Below are 15,003 nucleotides of genomic sequence, written 5' to 3'. Positions count from 1 at the left end.
CTGAAGGATGACTAGAAAAAAGTCAAGTGTTTGCCTAATGTAGCCGGCATATACAATGATTATTTTTCTTTTCATTTTTAAAAATCACTCTATAATGAAATTATATAAAATGTTCATAATAAAAAATAATACCTCCATTTTCATCTTAAGTCGTAGTGTAAAATGACATTTCTATTTCTGCTGAGTATTTTAGAGTATTAACACGGAAATCCTTGTAAGATTTAATTTAACACACAAAAAAAGCCAACAATATAAGTCGGTCTGAAAGCCAAACAACCCAACAATTCATCAGGCAACTAAAAATTAGCACTCTGAATCAGAACATAATTCTGGGAAGGAAAAGGTTTAAAGACGCCCTAGAAACAAGAAAAGAAAACTCCAGACAAAGTACAAATGACAGTTTACTTTTACCAAACAGCTTATCAAGTGATCTTTATGTAAATACTGCAAATGTTACAAAGCCCCCAAAAAGCCCAACATTATTTTTACAGATTAGAAAAGAACAAAGGCCAAAAACAACACCAATAACTCAATTAAAATAACTCATGCTTATGTTTACATATAATTTGATGAGCATAATATATTCGTCACACCACTGCAATTATTCTCTGAAAATAATACTCTAAATATTATTTTGACAACGTAATTATAGTTCTTACCTCAAGAGCGGTAACAAAAAACTGGCACAGATACCCTGCTAAAAATCTACAAAGAGTAAGGTCCTCACAGAGAAGGTCAAAAGATAGTACAGGCACTGTATCAAGGAACAAGAACCCTTTTGAAAAGATTTGTTATTAGGTTTGAACATACTGTAAAATTTGTTTAAGCTTCATTGTTGAAACAAAGTTGCATTCTTGAATTCCAAATAAAATTCAGTAATATCACTGGCTGCCTTTTTCAAGAAGGTAGTGAGAAGTATCACTTCCACTTTCCCTTCTTGCCTCAGTAGTGTCCTTCCAACTCTGTCAACAGACGCAAGCCATCTACTTGAAACTGATACAATGGAAAAAGAAGACCCAGATAAATGGAGAGATGTTCCCTATTCATGGACCGGAAGACTCAATATCATTAAGATGGCAGTTCTCCCCAAGTGGATCTTCAGGTTCAACATAATTCCTAGTATCCACAATACATAAATAACTCTCACAACTTGACAACAAAATTTAAAAGCCCAATTAAAAACTGGGCAAAGGGGGGGCTTCCCTGGGTGGCACAGTGGTTGAGAGTCCGCCTGCCGATGCAGGGGACACGAGTTCGTGCCCCGGTCCGGGAAGATCCCACACGCCGCAGAGCGGCTGGGCCCGTAAGCCATGGCCGCTGAGCCTGCGCTCCGCAACGGGAGAGGCCACAGCAGTGAGAGGCCCGCGTACCGCAAAAAAAAAAAAAAACAAAAAACTGGGCAACGGGCACTTCCCCGGCAGTCCAGTGGTTAAGACTCCACACTTCCAATGCAGGAGGTGCGGGTTCGATCCCTGGTCAGGGAGCTAAGATCCCACATGCCTCACGGCCAAAAAACCAAAACACAAAACAGAAGCAATATTGTAACAAATTCAATAAAGACTTTAAAAATGGTCCACGTCAAAAAAATCTTAAAAAAAAAAAAAACTGGACAAAGGACTTCAATAGACATTTCCCCAAAGAAGATTTACAAATAACCAAAAGGCACATGAGAAGATGTTCAACATCATTCGTCATTAGGGAAATGCAAATCAAAACCACGATGAGATACCACTTCACACCCACCAGGATAACTATACTCCAAAAAAAGGAAAACAAATGTCAGCAAGGACGTGGAGAAACTGGAACCTTGTACACTGTTGGTGAAAATATAAAACAGCTGCTATGGAAAAGTCTGGCAGTTTCTTTAAAATTTAAATATAAAATTGACGCACAATTCCACTCCTAGGTATACACGCAAAAGAACTGAAAACAGGTCCTCAAATAAATATATGTACACACATGTTCAGAGCAGCACTATTCTAACAGCCAAACAGTGGCACAAGAGCCACATGGTGGAAACAACCCAAATGCCCATCAATGAATGAACGGATACACAAAACATGTATTCTATGCACACAATGGAATATTATTCAGTCACAAAAAGAAATGAAGCACTGATACATATACAATGTGGATGAACCTCAAAAAACATTATGCTAACTGAAAGAAGCCAGACAAAAAAGGTCACAAAATTCTATGATTCCATTTATATGAAAAATCCAGAACAGGCAATCCATAGAGACAGAATGCAGAATGGTGGATGCCAGGGGCTCAGGGAACTGGGAAATGGAAAGCAACTGCTCAGTGGGTACAGGGTTTCCTTTTGGGGTGATGAGAATGTTTCCAGTTAGACAGAGGTGGTGGCTGTACAATACTGTGAATGCACTAAATGCTACTCGATTGTTCACTTCAAAGTGGTTAATTTTATGTGATGTGAATCTCGTAACAATAAAAAATGTATTAACTGATATAACTGCAACGACATAAATTGTGAACAACTCTTAATATACCTAACATGAAACAGGTCTATGAAGATCTACGCCCTCTGACTGGTCGATATCAATGAACAGCCAAGCCGCCAACCAAACAACTGATTTATTCATCAATGGCAAACCAGTTCATGAGAAGTTTCAGAAATGTGCTCCTTTGGTTTTTTTGCTAGATCATCTATTCGCTTCAGTGAAGAGAAAATTAATCCTGAGAAGAAAGGATGAAATAATCTTTCATCACATTTTGTAAACACCAAGTAACCAATCTTCTGTAGCAGCTGTGGGATAAAGACAAGGGATACTGGACCGAGGGGGACACAGAGTCAAGGGAAGACACTTTTAAGTGGAAAACAGGAGAGCACATTATACGCTGGTGAAATGACAGAGTAAAGAGGGGAAAGGGATGATGCCGGAGAGAAAGGGGACACTTTCAGGGGAAGAGTTTCTGAGTGGGCGAGTGGGGATGGGATTCTATGCACAGGTGGAGGAGGGCTGGCTCCGCTCTGACAGTTATTTACTCACAGCGTTTGTGCAGTGCTTCCTCTGGTGTCTTATTTAGGAATCCACCATTACCAGAGAAACCTACTCCTGCCCACCCTAGTTCCTCAGCTCTGTCAGTGACACACTACCCACCACATCGGTGTTTTTTCCAGCAATTATAAAACGTAGTACATTCTGAACTCTCTTTCTGAATTATCATACCACAGTCAGACTTCAAAAATAACTGCTTTTCCATACAAGAGAGTGAAATCTGTATTTTACTGCTGGTTTTTAACCCCCCAATTTGAGCACTGAGGCTTCTGTTTTATCACAAAATGGAGCTACAAGAATACTTTTAAATATACAACATTTTAAAACACTTTACAACCTAATGCTACACCCTACCAAATTGAGAATATTAAAGAAATTATTGCTGTTCCAAAAAACTTAGAGCCAACACTTTGTGTGCCAATTCTTAGATAATTTAATTAGTTCAAAAAATAATTACAATGTCCCAGAGGAAGAATCCTAAATCAAATAGAAAGACACAGGAATTTTAACAAATGAGTTTTAAATGAAAACACTAAGAAATCACAGAGTAGAATGAGAACTAAACTAAGCTGGGTGGTACCTCTGACAGTTCAGTTAGCCTGTTTCACTGTGGGCCTCGGTCTCTATGCCTCTGAAGAAAGACGATCAGCTCAAATTCTCTCTCTGCCTTCTCACAGCAGCCTCCCCACTAACATTCAGATAAGCATGCTTCACTTTATACGGTAAGTGTAGGCATTAAGAATTGTATATAAATCAACATTTTAAATGCAGCTGGAGAGCTCTCATTTGAAGTAACTATTCATTGAATTAGCACTAAAAACATTTTTTTAACCTCCAATCTAGTACATTTTATAAGATGGATATTTACATTGAGATGTTCTATTAAATGACTTAGGTTTACCCACAAGTATTTCAATTCCTTGGATAAAGAGATCACCTGTTAAAATTTATGTTTTTATTTTTAAATATAATGGTATGATAATAACCTCTGTCCAAAGAAGTGTTGATGCAAGTAGTTCAAGAACCAAAAACATTCCAAAAAGTCTGGAAAAGCTTCCTGGTCTTCAAATTAAGGAGCTTGGTTTTTCTCTTAATCCCGTACCAACAGCTATTAACACTCAGAGCTAACTTCCCTCTGTCATGCTGTATATTTGCCTTATTTAATATACTTAATACAAGGCTCCCCTCACTGGAACGTACACATCTGAGGACAGAGATTTTTGACTGCTTTGGTCCCTGTTCAGATCACATGCAACACCGAGAATAGGGCCTGCCACATCGACACATATTAAAAGACACAGTAACACTTTGCTAGGGCTGCCATAACGAAGTACCACAGACTGGGTGCCTTAAACAAGAAAAATGTGTTTTCTGCTTTGAAGCTAGAAGTCTGAGGTCAAGGCGTCGGCAGGACTGACTTCTTCTGAGGCCTCCCTCCTTGGTTTGCAGGTGGTCATCTTCTCCCTGTGTCTTCATATGGTTGTCCCTCTGCACCTGTGTCCTCATCTCTTCTTATAAGGACGCCAGTGACACTCGATTAGGGTCTACCCGTATGACCTCATTTTACCTTAATTATCTCTTTAAAGGCCCTGTCTCCAAATATAATCACATTCTGAAGTATACTAGGGGTTAGGACTTCAACATATGAATTGGGGGAGGCGGGATGGGTGGAACACACACAATTTAGCCCACAACAGAGGGAGAAAATTGGAAGTCACTACAACTTTCTTCTATGATGATTCTTTAATATCACTAATGAAGTTTCTCTGTATCATGAAATACAGAACCATCTGCTTTAATGAATGACGTAATACTCAGAGTACTGGTATTTAAATCCTTTTCAAAGATATAAGTAATCTATGAATCATACTGCAAATTACCTGTCAACAGGGATTCCTGTTCCACTCGAAGTTCACGAAAAAGAAGAATCAAATCAACAGCAACACCAATTGTATCCAAGTTCCTGTATAAGGTTTTTAAAAAGGACAAAGTTAGACACACTCTTTTTCTTAAACCTGCACTTCAAATTATGATCCACAATGAATGCAGAGACTACCGGTTAACAGTTCCTGTAGTGGGCAGAATAATGGCCCTCCAAGGTATCCACATCTGAATACCCCAAACCTGTGAATACGTTACCTTACATGGCAAAGGGGACTTTTACAGTCGTGAATAAATTAAGGACCTTGAGATGAAAGGACTATCCTGGATTATTAACCAGGTGGGCCCAATGTATCACACAGGTCCTCATAAGAGGAATACTAGAGGGTCAGGGAGGGCAGCCATGAGCCAAGGAGTGCAGGCAGCCTCTACAAGCTGGAAAAGGCAAGGAAAATGATTCTCCCCTAGATCCTCCAAAAGGGGTTCAGCCATGTTGGCCCACTGTGGACTTCTGAATTTCAGAACTGTAAGATAATAAATGTGTTATTTTAAGCCACTACGTTTTTAGTCATTTGTCAAGTAGCAACACGACACTACTGTGGGTAGGAGAAATGGGGTGCTGCTGTAACACACAGATACGTGGACGTGGCTCTGGGATCTGGCAATGGGCAGAGGCTGGAAGAATTTTGAGAAGCGTGACAGAAAAGGCCTATATGCCTTGAATAGAAACGTGGACACTGAAGGCACTGCTGGTGAGATCTCAGAAGAAAATGAGGAACTCGTTACTGGAGACTGGACGGAACAATCCTTTTTCTCCAGCGGCAGAAGCTTAGCAGAACGATGAATCTGGATATTTAGCTGAGCAGATTTCCAAGCAACACGTTGAAGGCGTGGCCTGACTTCCTCTTGGTGTGTATGGTAAAATGCGAGAGGCGAGAAACAGAGGAGACTAAAAGGGAACCAGGTATGATTTGGGAAATTCTCAGTCTATCCGGATTGCAAAAGACGCTAAAACTAGACTATTCACTGTGAGGAAACTGTGCTCTGGAGAGAAAGCCAAGGATGTGGCTGGATGACCTTTTGCTAATGTCTTGGAAGAACCAAAAGGTTGGTGTTCAGTTACACAGAGGGCTCTTTAAAGAGACTAGGAGTGTTACTCATTCCCCTCAGTGATCTCAGCAGAAATCAGGAATAGAGATGGGGTTATCTAAGAAAGCTCTACGGCAGACCCTAGATTGCTTAATGGTATATAACTCCCCGTGACATACATGTGAGACCCACAAGGTTTTTGAGAATGTTATACCAGTAGAAACTCTGCCAACCTGGATGAAATGCACAGAGAAAGGATGAAATGAAAGAAGGCTGTTAAACTCCCAAAATCCCACAGGCAGGAAAGAGGCTGATAAAGTTACTCAGCTGAAAACATGTATGACTCTTACCCTTTGAGAAAAAGGAAGGATGACTCTGAGGGTAGGACTAAGGGCAGAGCCCCAAGCCACAGAGGATCATTCCCAGGCCTCAAAACCTGAGTTTGCCCAACTGGATTCTGAAATTGCTTGGGACCAGTGACTCCCTTTTACCTCAATTTCCTCCTCTTTTAGAGGGTAATGTCTAAAGCTGTTACCCTAGGCCTGTCGTACCACTGTATTTTGGGAGCAGACAACGTCGTGTCTAGTCTCACATGTCCAAAGATAAAGAGGAATTTTGCTTCAGGATGAATCACATCCAGAGTCTCACCCAGATGTAATTTAGGTGCTAAGATTTGGGACTTCTTAGCTAATGAGACTTAGATGAGACTTGGGGCTTGAGTTGATGCTGAATGGGTCGAGAATGTGAGGGACCTTGAGACGAGATGAATGTATTTTGCAAATAGGACAGACGTGAATCTTTAGGGGCCAAAGGGTAGACTGCGCTAGGCAAAATAATGGCCCCCTAAAGATGTCCACATACTAAACTCTGGGAACTGAATATATTACCTTACATGGCAAAGAGATGTGATGTAATCAATTTATATTTGATCCAGTTTCTGGCACAGAGCTCCTAAAACCCTTGGAAGTTCCTGTGTGAGAGGAAGGCCTTTTGTTATTCGTAACAAGCCCCTTTCAACCATACCTGAGCTTATGCTAAAGAGGGGACTCTTCCTGGGCCTGCAGGAAGGTTCCATACATCCTTGGCAAAAAATAATTCCAGTCCATACAAAGTGCAATGTTCAGACAAAAGATGTAAAAAGGTCTAGGCCTTAATAGCATCCTACTTTTTAATTAACTCTTTAATAACTGAAAACATCAGAAAAATACATACTGGTTGAGATCTGAATCTTGACAGGCTCGGGAATATCAGCTTTACTTAAGGTTGACCTCAAAGTCCCTACCAGAATCTTTGTTGTCTTTCTGACTACAAAAATGTTTTTCCCAGGAGCTGATGCCCTGAATGGTTAGAATTTCCATTCTAGGGCTCTCCTTTCCCTCTCCCGTCACACTAGAGGGCCTCCCTGCCTAGAAAGGGACAAAATAATCTAGCCTCTGGCCTGCTGCTTCTAGCTGCTTCTAGTTATACTTTTTCAATGTTAACTATTACTACCAAGATCATTACTGTTTCTATCCATTTATCTGTATAGGGACGCCATGTTCAATTTTGTGCTGAACTTAAACAACTCTCTCTTTTGATTCCCTCTCCTTTGATCTAAAAAAACCTCATTAATCATATCAAAGCCTCAGGTATAGACCGTCTAGGCAGCACAGGGAGTCTCTCCATCAGCTTCTGGGCCAGCCCGACTTCACTCATCATGGCAGTAACAGGGAGCCCGGGGGCTCTGTCTACATTCAAGTCCAGGAAATAAAAGTGAGCATGCTTTGTGGCTTCTAACTTCATCTCAAGTAAAAACTGTTAATAAAAAGCAGATTGCATAAAATCAAAGAGGAAGGGTGCTCAGTTCTGGGAGGAGAGTGTAACATGTAGAAGAACAAGAGCAGGACAGGGCAATTCTCTTGCTCATCTTGGTAACCACATTTTAGTTGTATATTATAAATTAGGTGGCAGCAGCTGGCAACTTTACACAATCTTAAGGAACGCTTAAGATAAACCGTCTTAGAAATTCACATCGTGCTCCCTGTTTGAAGTAAACACAAGGGCAACTAATTAAAACACTAAAACTAATTAAAACACCTACAACTAAGAAAAGTGAAGTCCAGAACTGCAAATGTATTTAGGCAGGCAGAATCTAGAATCAAAGAATCAAAATTAAGTTCAAATCATTGTGTTATGTAAAAAACCAAATCCCTCAAAACATCATAAATACAAGTGAGAAACCTGAATGACCCCTAACGTTACACATGTTGTCCCATGACATACTCACCAGGAGTCTCCCACAGCAAGTCCTGCAGAGCACCTGTCCCCGGAGACGGAGAGTCTCCTAATAAACACAGGTGACTGCGATGCCAAAACCATCTCTAACAGGTAGGCCAACATGACAGAAGCAGCATGCACGCACACAAAGAGATATTATCAAAGGCATATATGTAACTACAAAGAATAGTACCTGATTGAATTTTGGTTCACAGAACACTCAATACAAGCATTCCGGAGACACCGGAAGCACTCCGTTATCAACTGCAGACTGGAAGCCAGATGTTCCACTTGGGATGGGTCTCTGCAGGCCAGCTCAACGGCATGAGAAGATTTCTTTAAGATATCCAGGACTCTTTGGAAAATAGTCCTGGGTGCTGTTTCTCTGAAAAAGGATAAAATTGTTACAAACCAGAAAAAAAAGAAAAAGACATTTCCAAATGTCCTTTTCAGAACACTGCTGGTACTTAATTTTGTGGGGAGGCAAGCTAGGCCTATCTGTTCCAGCTCCTTAGTTTACGACACAAAAGAGCTATGTACACTGAGCACTTCGCCAAGGCACTGCTCTTATCAACCTGTCCCTGTATTATCTCATTTAATCTTTGCATTAACCTTATGAAGCCAATACTGTCCTCTCCATTTTAAAGACAAGACACCTGACACAGCAGAGTCTATGTAACTTGCCCACATCCCTCAGCTAATAACTTTTGGAGCCACAATTCCAACTGAAACAGTCGGATTTCCACCCCCACAACAACCCGAACCCCTGTTTAAGGTGACTGTTTATGGTTATGGGTCTGCCCCTAGTCAAACCAGAATATCTGCATCTCACGTTCTAGACAGAGAATATAACCATGTCCTCTGTCACCCAGTGTGTACCTGAAGTAAAGTTATGAGAAAGGATCCTCACGAAGGACTGCCTGGGGGGCAGAGCCACTACCCATTCTTAGATAGAGGAGCCAGAAGCAGTGCTCTGAGCTTACACACGTTCAACCACAAAGACAGGGAGCCGGGGGAGCAGGAAGGAGGGAAGGAGACAGACAGAAGCAGAGGGAGACGGACAGAGAGATAGAGCGAGCTCGCTTCCAGGCAGAGTGTGTGCCCGGGGCAGGGGATGAACCTGTGGCTGTTCACCCCGCCCCACCCACAACTGGGCACCTCAGTTCCCACGGCCTCTCACGCCAGGAGCACTGCCAGCACTGGCTCTCATTCCACAGCTATGAAGAGAAGGATTTCTGTGTGCAGCACGGCACCTAAATGCAAGCGCATTTCCTCATTCCGTGAATCCCCTAAAGAAACAAGAATCCGCTTTAATGTCAGAAGAAAAACTGCTGTTAGACAACTGAAGAGACTCTTACAAGGTAAGTCCTGACCATAGGAATTTTCTCCCTGTGCTCGCACTGTGGAATCCCAGCACCCTACATTCACCCCCTGGATGAACTGAAGCCAGACCACCGGGGAGCGCGCATTTCTCCAGAAGCCCGGCCACTGAAGCGCCCCAAGCGGCTGTGCTTGCTCGGGGGCCTGGGAGACACTCCCTCCGCGAGCTTCAGGACCATAAATACTTGTACTCCAAGTGTCGCCTTTTTATCTTAAGGATGGATGATATAAATCACTTTATTTATCACGTTCTCCTCTGTCTTTGCCTTTAAGAAGCCTGGAGTCAAACCAACGACCCATCTTTAACACTATGAATCCCTCAGCATGACTTCTGAGTACTAACCTTATTTCTGGCTTTTCCCTCCCCTCCAATTTCCTCCCTTACCTTTATTTTATCTAACTGTATTTATTTTTTAAGGCACGTCAGATTTGTTTTTGGAAAGAGGCAGAATATAATCAATTAAAAATTGGGAAATCGTGCATAAAATAATCTGCCCCACCTCCCCCCGTTGGCCCTCTCTAAATGGGGATCATGAAGCTTTGACTCAGGGTCGCAGCAATTAAGCGACCAAATAAAAAAGCCAAAGTTCAAAGGTGCAGCATTAGTCCTGCCTCAGAAACTGTATAAAACAATGGAGTGTGTAAGCCACTTTCAGTGACAATATGACAAAAAGAAGATTCACTAACACTCTCAGGACAGCTTTAAGGAGAAGTGGGTGCTGCTGGGGAGAAGGCAATTCCCACTCTACCCCGAGAGCTCTTGCCACTGGACTAATAATAAAATTGACAGACACGCAGGAGAAAAAGAAATTCTAATTCGTGTGCATGGAGGTCTCATAGAAATGGGACCTAAAAAATGTGCCACAGCAGGCGGCTTTTATACTTTTTAGACAAAGAAACACTAAATTTCTGAGGAATTGACTGAACAAAGAAACTGAGGCTTTGGGTGCTTAGTTAGTGAAGAATCTAAGGAGAGTCTGGACTTGGGGTAGTATGTTATAGAGGAAACAAGGTTTGTTTATATAGGCTTCTTGGCCCCAAATTCACCTCTGGGGATAAGGCTGTCCTTCTGACTCCAGATGCAGGGAGGGTACCTCTCACACGGAGATTTACTGCCTGCTTTCAACAGAGAGGAGGCTCAGAGCGTCCCTCTTGCACTGGCTTTTTCTTAAGTAACTTTAATTAAAAAAAAATCAATATGCCACTGCGGCTTATTTGGGGGAGGCGTGCTCTGGGCTCGAGCAATACTGAATATAGTGCGGGCACTATTAACACGCTAAGAAAGTACCCATGGGTTCAAAACATTCTGAAGAATGCCAAGAGTGATCATGATTTCTACAACAAAGAATAAACCTAATTACCTCTATCTGCCCCACCTGCATAAAGTTTTGATGACATTTATTACTTAATCTTATAGTCAAGTAAAAGTAGAGCTCTAGAACTCCAATAATCTACAATAAAGCCTCTTTTTTCTTTTCTCCTACGATGACTAAGAAATGTGTGTTTATACCTGAGGTAAAGAAGCCAGTATGATTTCTTTCAGCGGGTCCTTCACAAGCTCCCTCTCTCATGGGCACCACCTTCCTACTGTGAATGGTCTTCTCTGATGTCACTCTTTGAAATCTTAACCACTGCTTCACTCAAAACTGACATCTAGCACAGCAAAGGCTTTGAAATCAAACTATAATAGACAACACAAAATAACAGCACTGTTCTTAGGAAAACTGGCTAACTGATATGCCAACCACAGAACAATTAGTAAGTTCATGAACCACCCTAAATAATTTCCAATGTTACATGTTAATTTGTCACATATACACCATGCCTTTCTCCTTCATTACACTTTTAACCAAAAGAAAAATGTTTACCTGAACTACGGCCAACCAAAAGATTCCTGAAACACAAGTAACTATTAATAGCTACTAAAGAGTAATCACAGCAACATCTATCGGCATACAACAGTTCACATACGCAGTATAAAGAGAAAATAAATTGGGATTGTGATCACTGTCATTTGTCCTCCCCATGGATTCCTGAAACCAGCAAGCACTGGCAATCCTCTGGGTCTGTTCACATGTATGCCCTCCCCCAGAATCCCTTTCACACCACCCCCACCCAAGCCTCTGCCTGGAAGAATCTGGGGGCTCCTTTCAGGCCTCTGAAAACTCACAGCCCTGGTGAGACTCCTCTGCTACTCAGAGTACTCAGGGGAGCCGCATCCCATCTCTATGCGCCCCTGGAGCTCGGTCCATAGAATGGAATTGCACTTACCCACATCAGATTACATTCACTGATGCGGTCTATCACCCCAGCTAGACTATAAATCCCAGAAAAATAGAGACTACCTTATTTTTTTCTGTATCTCTAGGGCCCAGACCTGCATTCACTAATTGCATTTGTTCAATTCAAGTTTAAAACAGTGATGAGACCATTCGCGTATTCAGAGCGGGATCTAACTGCTTCACAGACTTGTCAGGTAACCCATGTACTTGAGCATGTGCCCTGAGCCAGGCACCAGGCCTGATGGGAGCAGTGAAATCAGTGTACTTGGCAGCAGCAACTGGAAAAAGGGAAACACTGAGGAACTAGCTCAACTCGTCCATTCCCATTAAGAAATGCACACATCCTGGACGCAAAAATTTGAAAAAAAATGGTCATATCTTAAGATGTTGACATCTTATAATTGGTATTTAAGAAACATCTAATTTCTCCTTTCCCACTGAATGATAAGCTTAGCCATTGAATGGGTAAGCTTAAAGGGGGAGGGAGAGGTGAGGGGTTGTAACTCAATTAACCACATTTTAAATTTCTTGAAAGCAGAGACTATTTCTTTTTTTTCTTTTTTTTTTTTGCAGTACGCGGGCCTCTCACTGTTTTGGCCTCTCCCGTTGCGGAGCACAGGTTCCGGACGCGCAGGCCCAGCGGCCATGGCTCACGGGCCCAGCCGCTCCGCAGCATGTGGGATCTTCCCGGACCGGGGCCTGAACCCATGTCCGCTGCATCGGCAGGCGGACTCTCAACCACTGCGCCACCAGGGAAGCCCAGCAGAGACTATTTCTTAGAGTCTGTACCCCTCTATAAAGGGTGAATGGAAAAAAAAAAAAAACCTTTTCCTCTAGAGCCATATAATAAATATCTACAGATTTTATTCACCATATTTTTATACAATATAATAAATTAACAACTTTCATCAGATGAGGACAAAAAAAGCTTTTCATTAACAGTAACTACTATGAAAACATTTAACTCTCTTCTGTACCTCTTTACCTTCTCCACAGCCTTGAAAGAAAGCTATTTGGCATTACAGATCCAAAGGAGTCCTAATGTACTGTCTGCAAATTCCATGTTCACTGTCAAGACAGCACAGCTAAGTATGTGTAATGATTAACGACAGTGAAATAACCAGTAAAGATCAGTCAATCGTTTGTATATTACAAATGTTGTTAATAATAAAAATTGCTGTCATTTCTGCTTTAACCAAACTAACACAAAATATTCACAAAGACTTTAAGAAGCTTAGCTACTTCATTCACAGAAGGCCGAAAGTACTTAGAAGGACAATTAAAATTCAACCATTAGACATTCCTTTTACATAGGAATGAATGTATACTCTGAAGACAACTTATAAATGAAATGTTACATTACAGAACAAAAACAGCCTTTGAATTATACCAAAGGTAGAACTGCACTTCCTTCAAGTTTGAACAGATCTGTAGGTTTAATCCTGACAAGTCCTGTTTGAATAAAATTAAAGAAAACTACCGGTGATTACAGCACAGGTTAGATAGGCCTAACATACCATCCGTACTCACATCTTACAGTCAGTTCATGAGGCGGGACCTCCTTCTGAAAAGGAGACTAAACTGTTTGTCATTTAACACTACGACTAAGACTTACATCCTGGTTGAAAGATTCATTCTAATACCCAACATTTAATTAAAAATTGGCACATGTGGTTTAGACTAGTTTAACCACTGTCACTGAGAAAAACTATTAGAATATACACAAGTTCAGAGATTAAAATTACAATCATTGGTTGTTATTTAAAACCATAAACCCCTTAATGATTTGACTGCTCTAGATGAACAAAGAAAATAAAAACATTTCTGTCTCCTACCAGAAAGAGCCTGGGCAAAAGTTTGAAATTCATCTCTGCAGACCTCAAAACTCTCCTTTATATACTCTCTTCCCCTCTTCTGTCACATCCAGGACACTCAAGCTGAGACAACTCCCTGAGACAGGGTTGCAGGGCTGGCAAACTTTTTCTGCAAAGAGCCAGAGAGTAAATATTTTAGGCTTTGAGGACCTGACAACCTCTGTCACAACTTCTCTGTTGCTGCAGGGCAAAAGCAGCCATAGACAACATCCAAAAGAATGAACACAGCTGTGTTCTAGTAAACTCTTTGTATGGACACTGAAATTTAAAGTTCATATAATTTTCATGTGTCATGAAATTTTGTTCATTTGTTTTCCCCTACCCTTTAAAATGTAAAAATCATTCTTAACTCAAAGGCCATTTAAAAACAAAGCAAAACAAACAAACAAAAAAACAGGTGGTAGGTCAGATTTGGCCCACAGATCATAGTTTGGCGATACCAGCTTTAAAGGGTTCCAAATATATCAGTCCTCTCCCCCACCTCGAAAAGCCACATGCTTCCCTCTTTCCCAATGTCCTCACCACAGTCAAAATTCATCTGTCATCAGAACAAAGAGAATCTCAAATGCATTATACCAAGCAAAGGAAGGGAAGAGAAGGTGAAATGCACAGAAGTGGACAGTGTCCAGAAGAGAACTGTGCACACAGAGAAACCTGACAGATGACAGTGCTGGGCACTAAAGATCCCAGGTGAAGGCCAGACTGTTCCAGTAGAGGTGCTGGAACAACTATCAATCGTATGAGAAAAAACCAAATTGGAGCCTTATGTATAATCCTACTAGAAGTAGCTCCAGATGGATTTAGGAATATATGTTAGGCAAAACTATGAAACTCTGGAAGAAAATATATGGAGAATGTCTTTATAGTCTTAGGTAGAGAAGGATTTTTGTATGTAAGACCTTATTTAAAAGGTGGTATTTGAGCATAGAACTGAAGAAGGTGAGGAAGCAAACTATGCCCTTCCTGTGAGAAGAGCTTAGATGGCAGGCAAAGGCATCACAGAAGGGCAGGGGGCTTGGTGGAAGCATCCAGTGACTCAGGGGTAAGACACAGGCTCTGTAGGCCACTAAAAGTGAACCCAAGGAGGGTTCTAAGCAGAGGAGTGACATCACCTGACTTTCACTTTGAAAGGATCCCTCTGGCTATTCTGTAAAGAACTGATCACAGCAGGAGAAAGAAACGACAACAGGAGATCAGTCAGGACACTATTCTTGGAAAAGA

At 41.4% G+C, this 15,003-nt stretch overlaps 1 protein-coding gene across 1 annotated transcript in view; it reads right to left on the bottom strand.

The window, feature by feature from the left end:
- ATXN10 (ataxin 10) overlaps nucleotides 1–15,003 on the bottom strand; it is a 152,956-nt gene that overhangs the window by 122,588 nt on the left and 15,365 nt on the right. Inside the window, exons 2-3 of the mRNA XM_060025818.1 lie at nucleotides 8,440–8,631; nucleotides 4,901–4,983 (exon numbers count right to left, since the gene is read on the bottom strand). Of these exons, the coding sequence (XP_059881801.1) occupies nucleotides 4,901–4,983; nucleotides 8,440–8,631 (275 nt within the window). The remainder of the gene's footprint in view (nucleotides 1–4,900; nucleotides 4,984–8,439; nucleotides 8,632–15,003) is intronic.

This window comes from Delphinus delphis, chromosome 11, assembly GCF_949987515.2.
Source record: "Delphinus delphis chromosome 11, mDelDel1.2, whole genome shotgun sequence".
NCBI classification, from domain to species: domain Eukaryota; kingdom Metazoa; phylum Chordata; class Mammalia; order Artiodactyla; family Delphinidae; genus Delphinus; species Delphinus delphis.
Note: the sequence above shows the minus strand (reverse complement) of the source record. Positions and strands in the feature narration are given on the sequence as shown.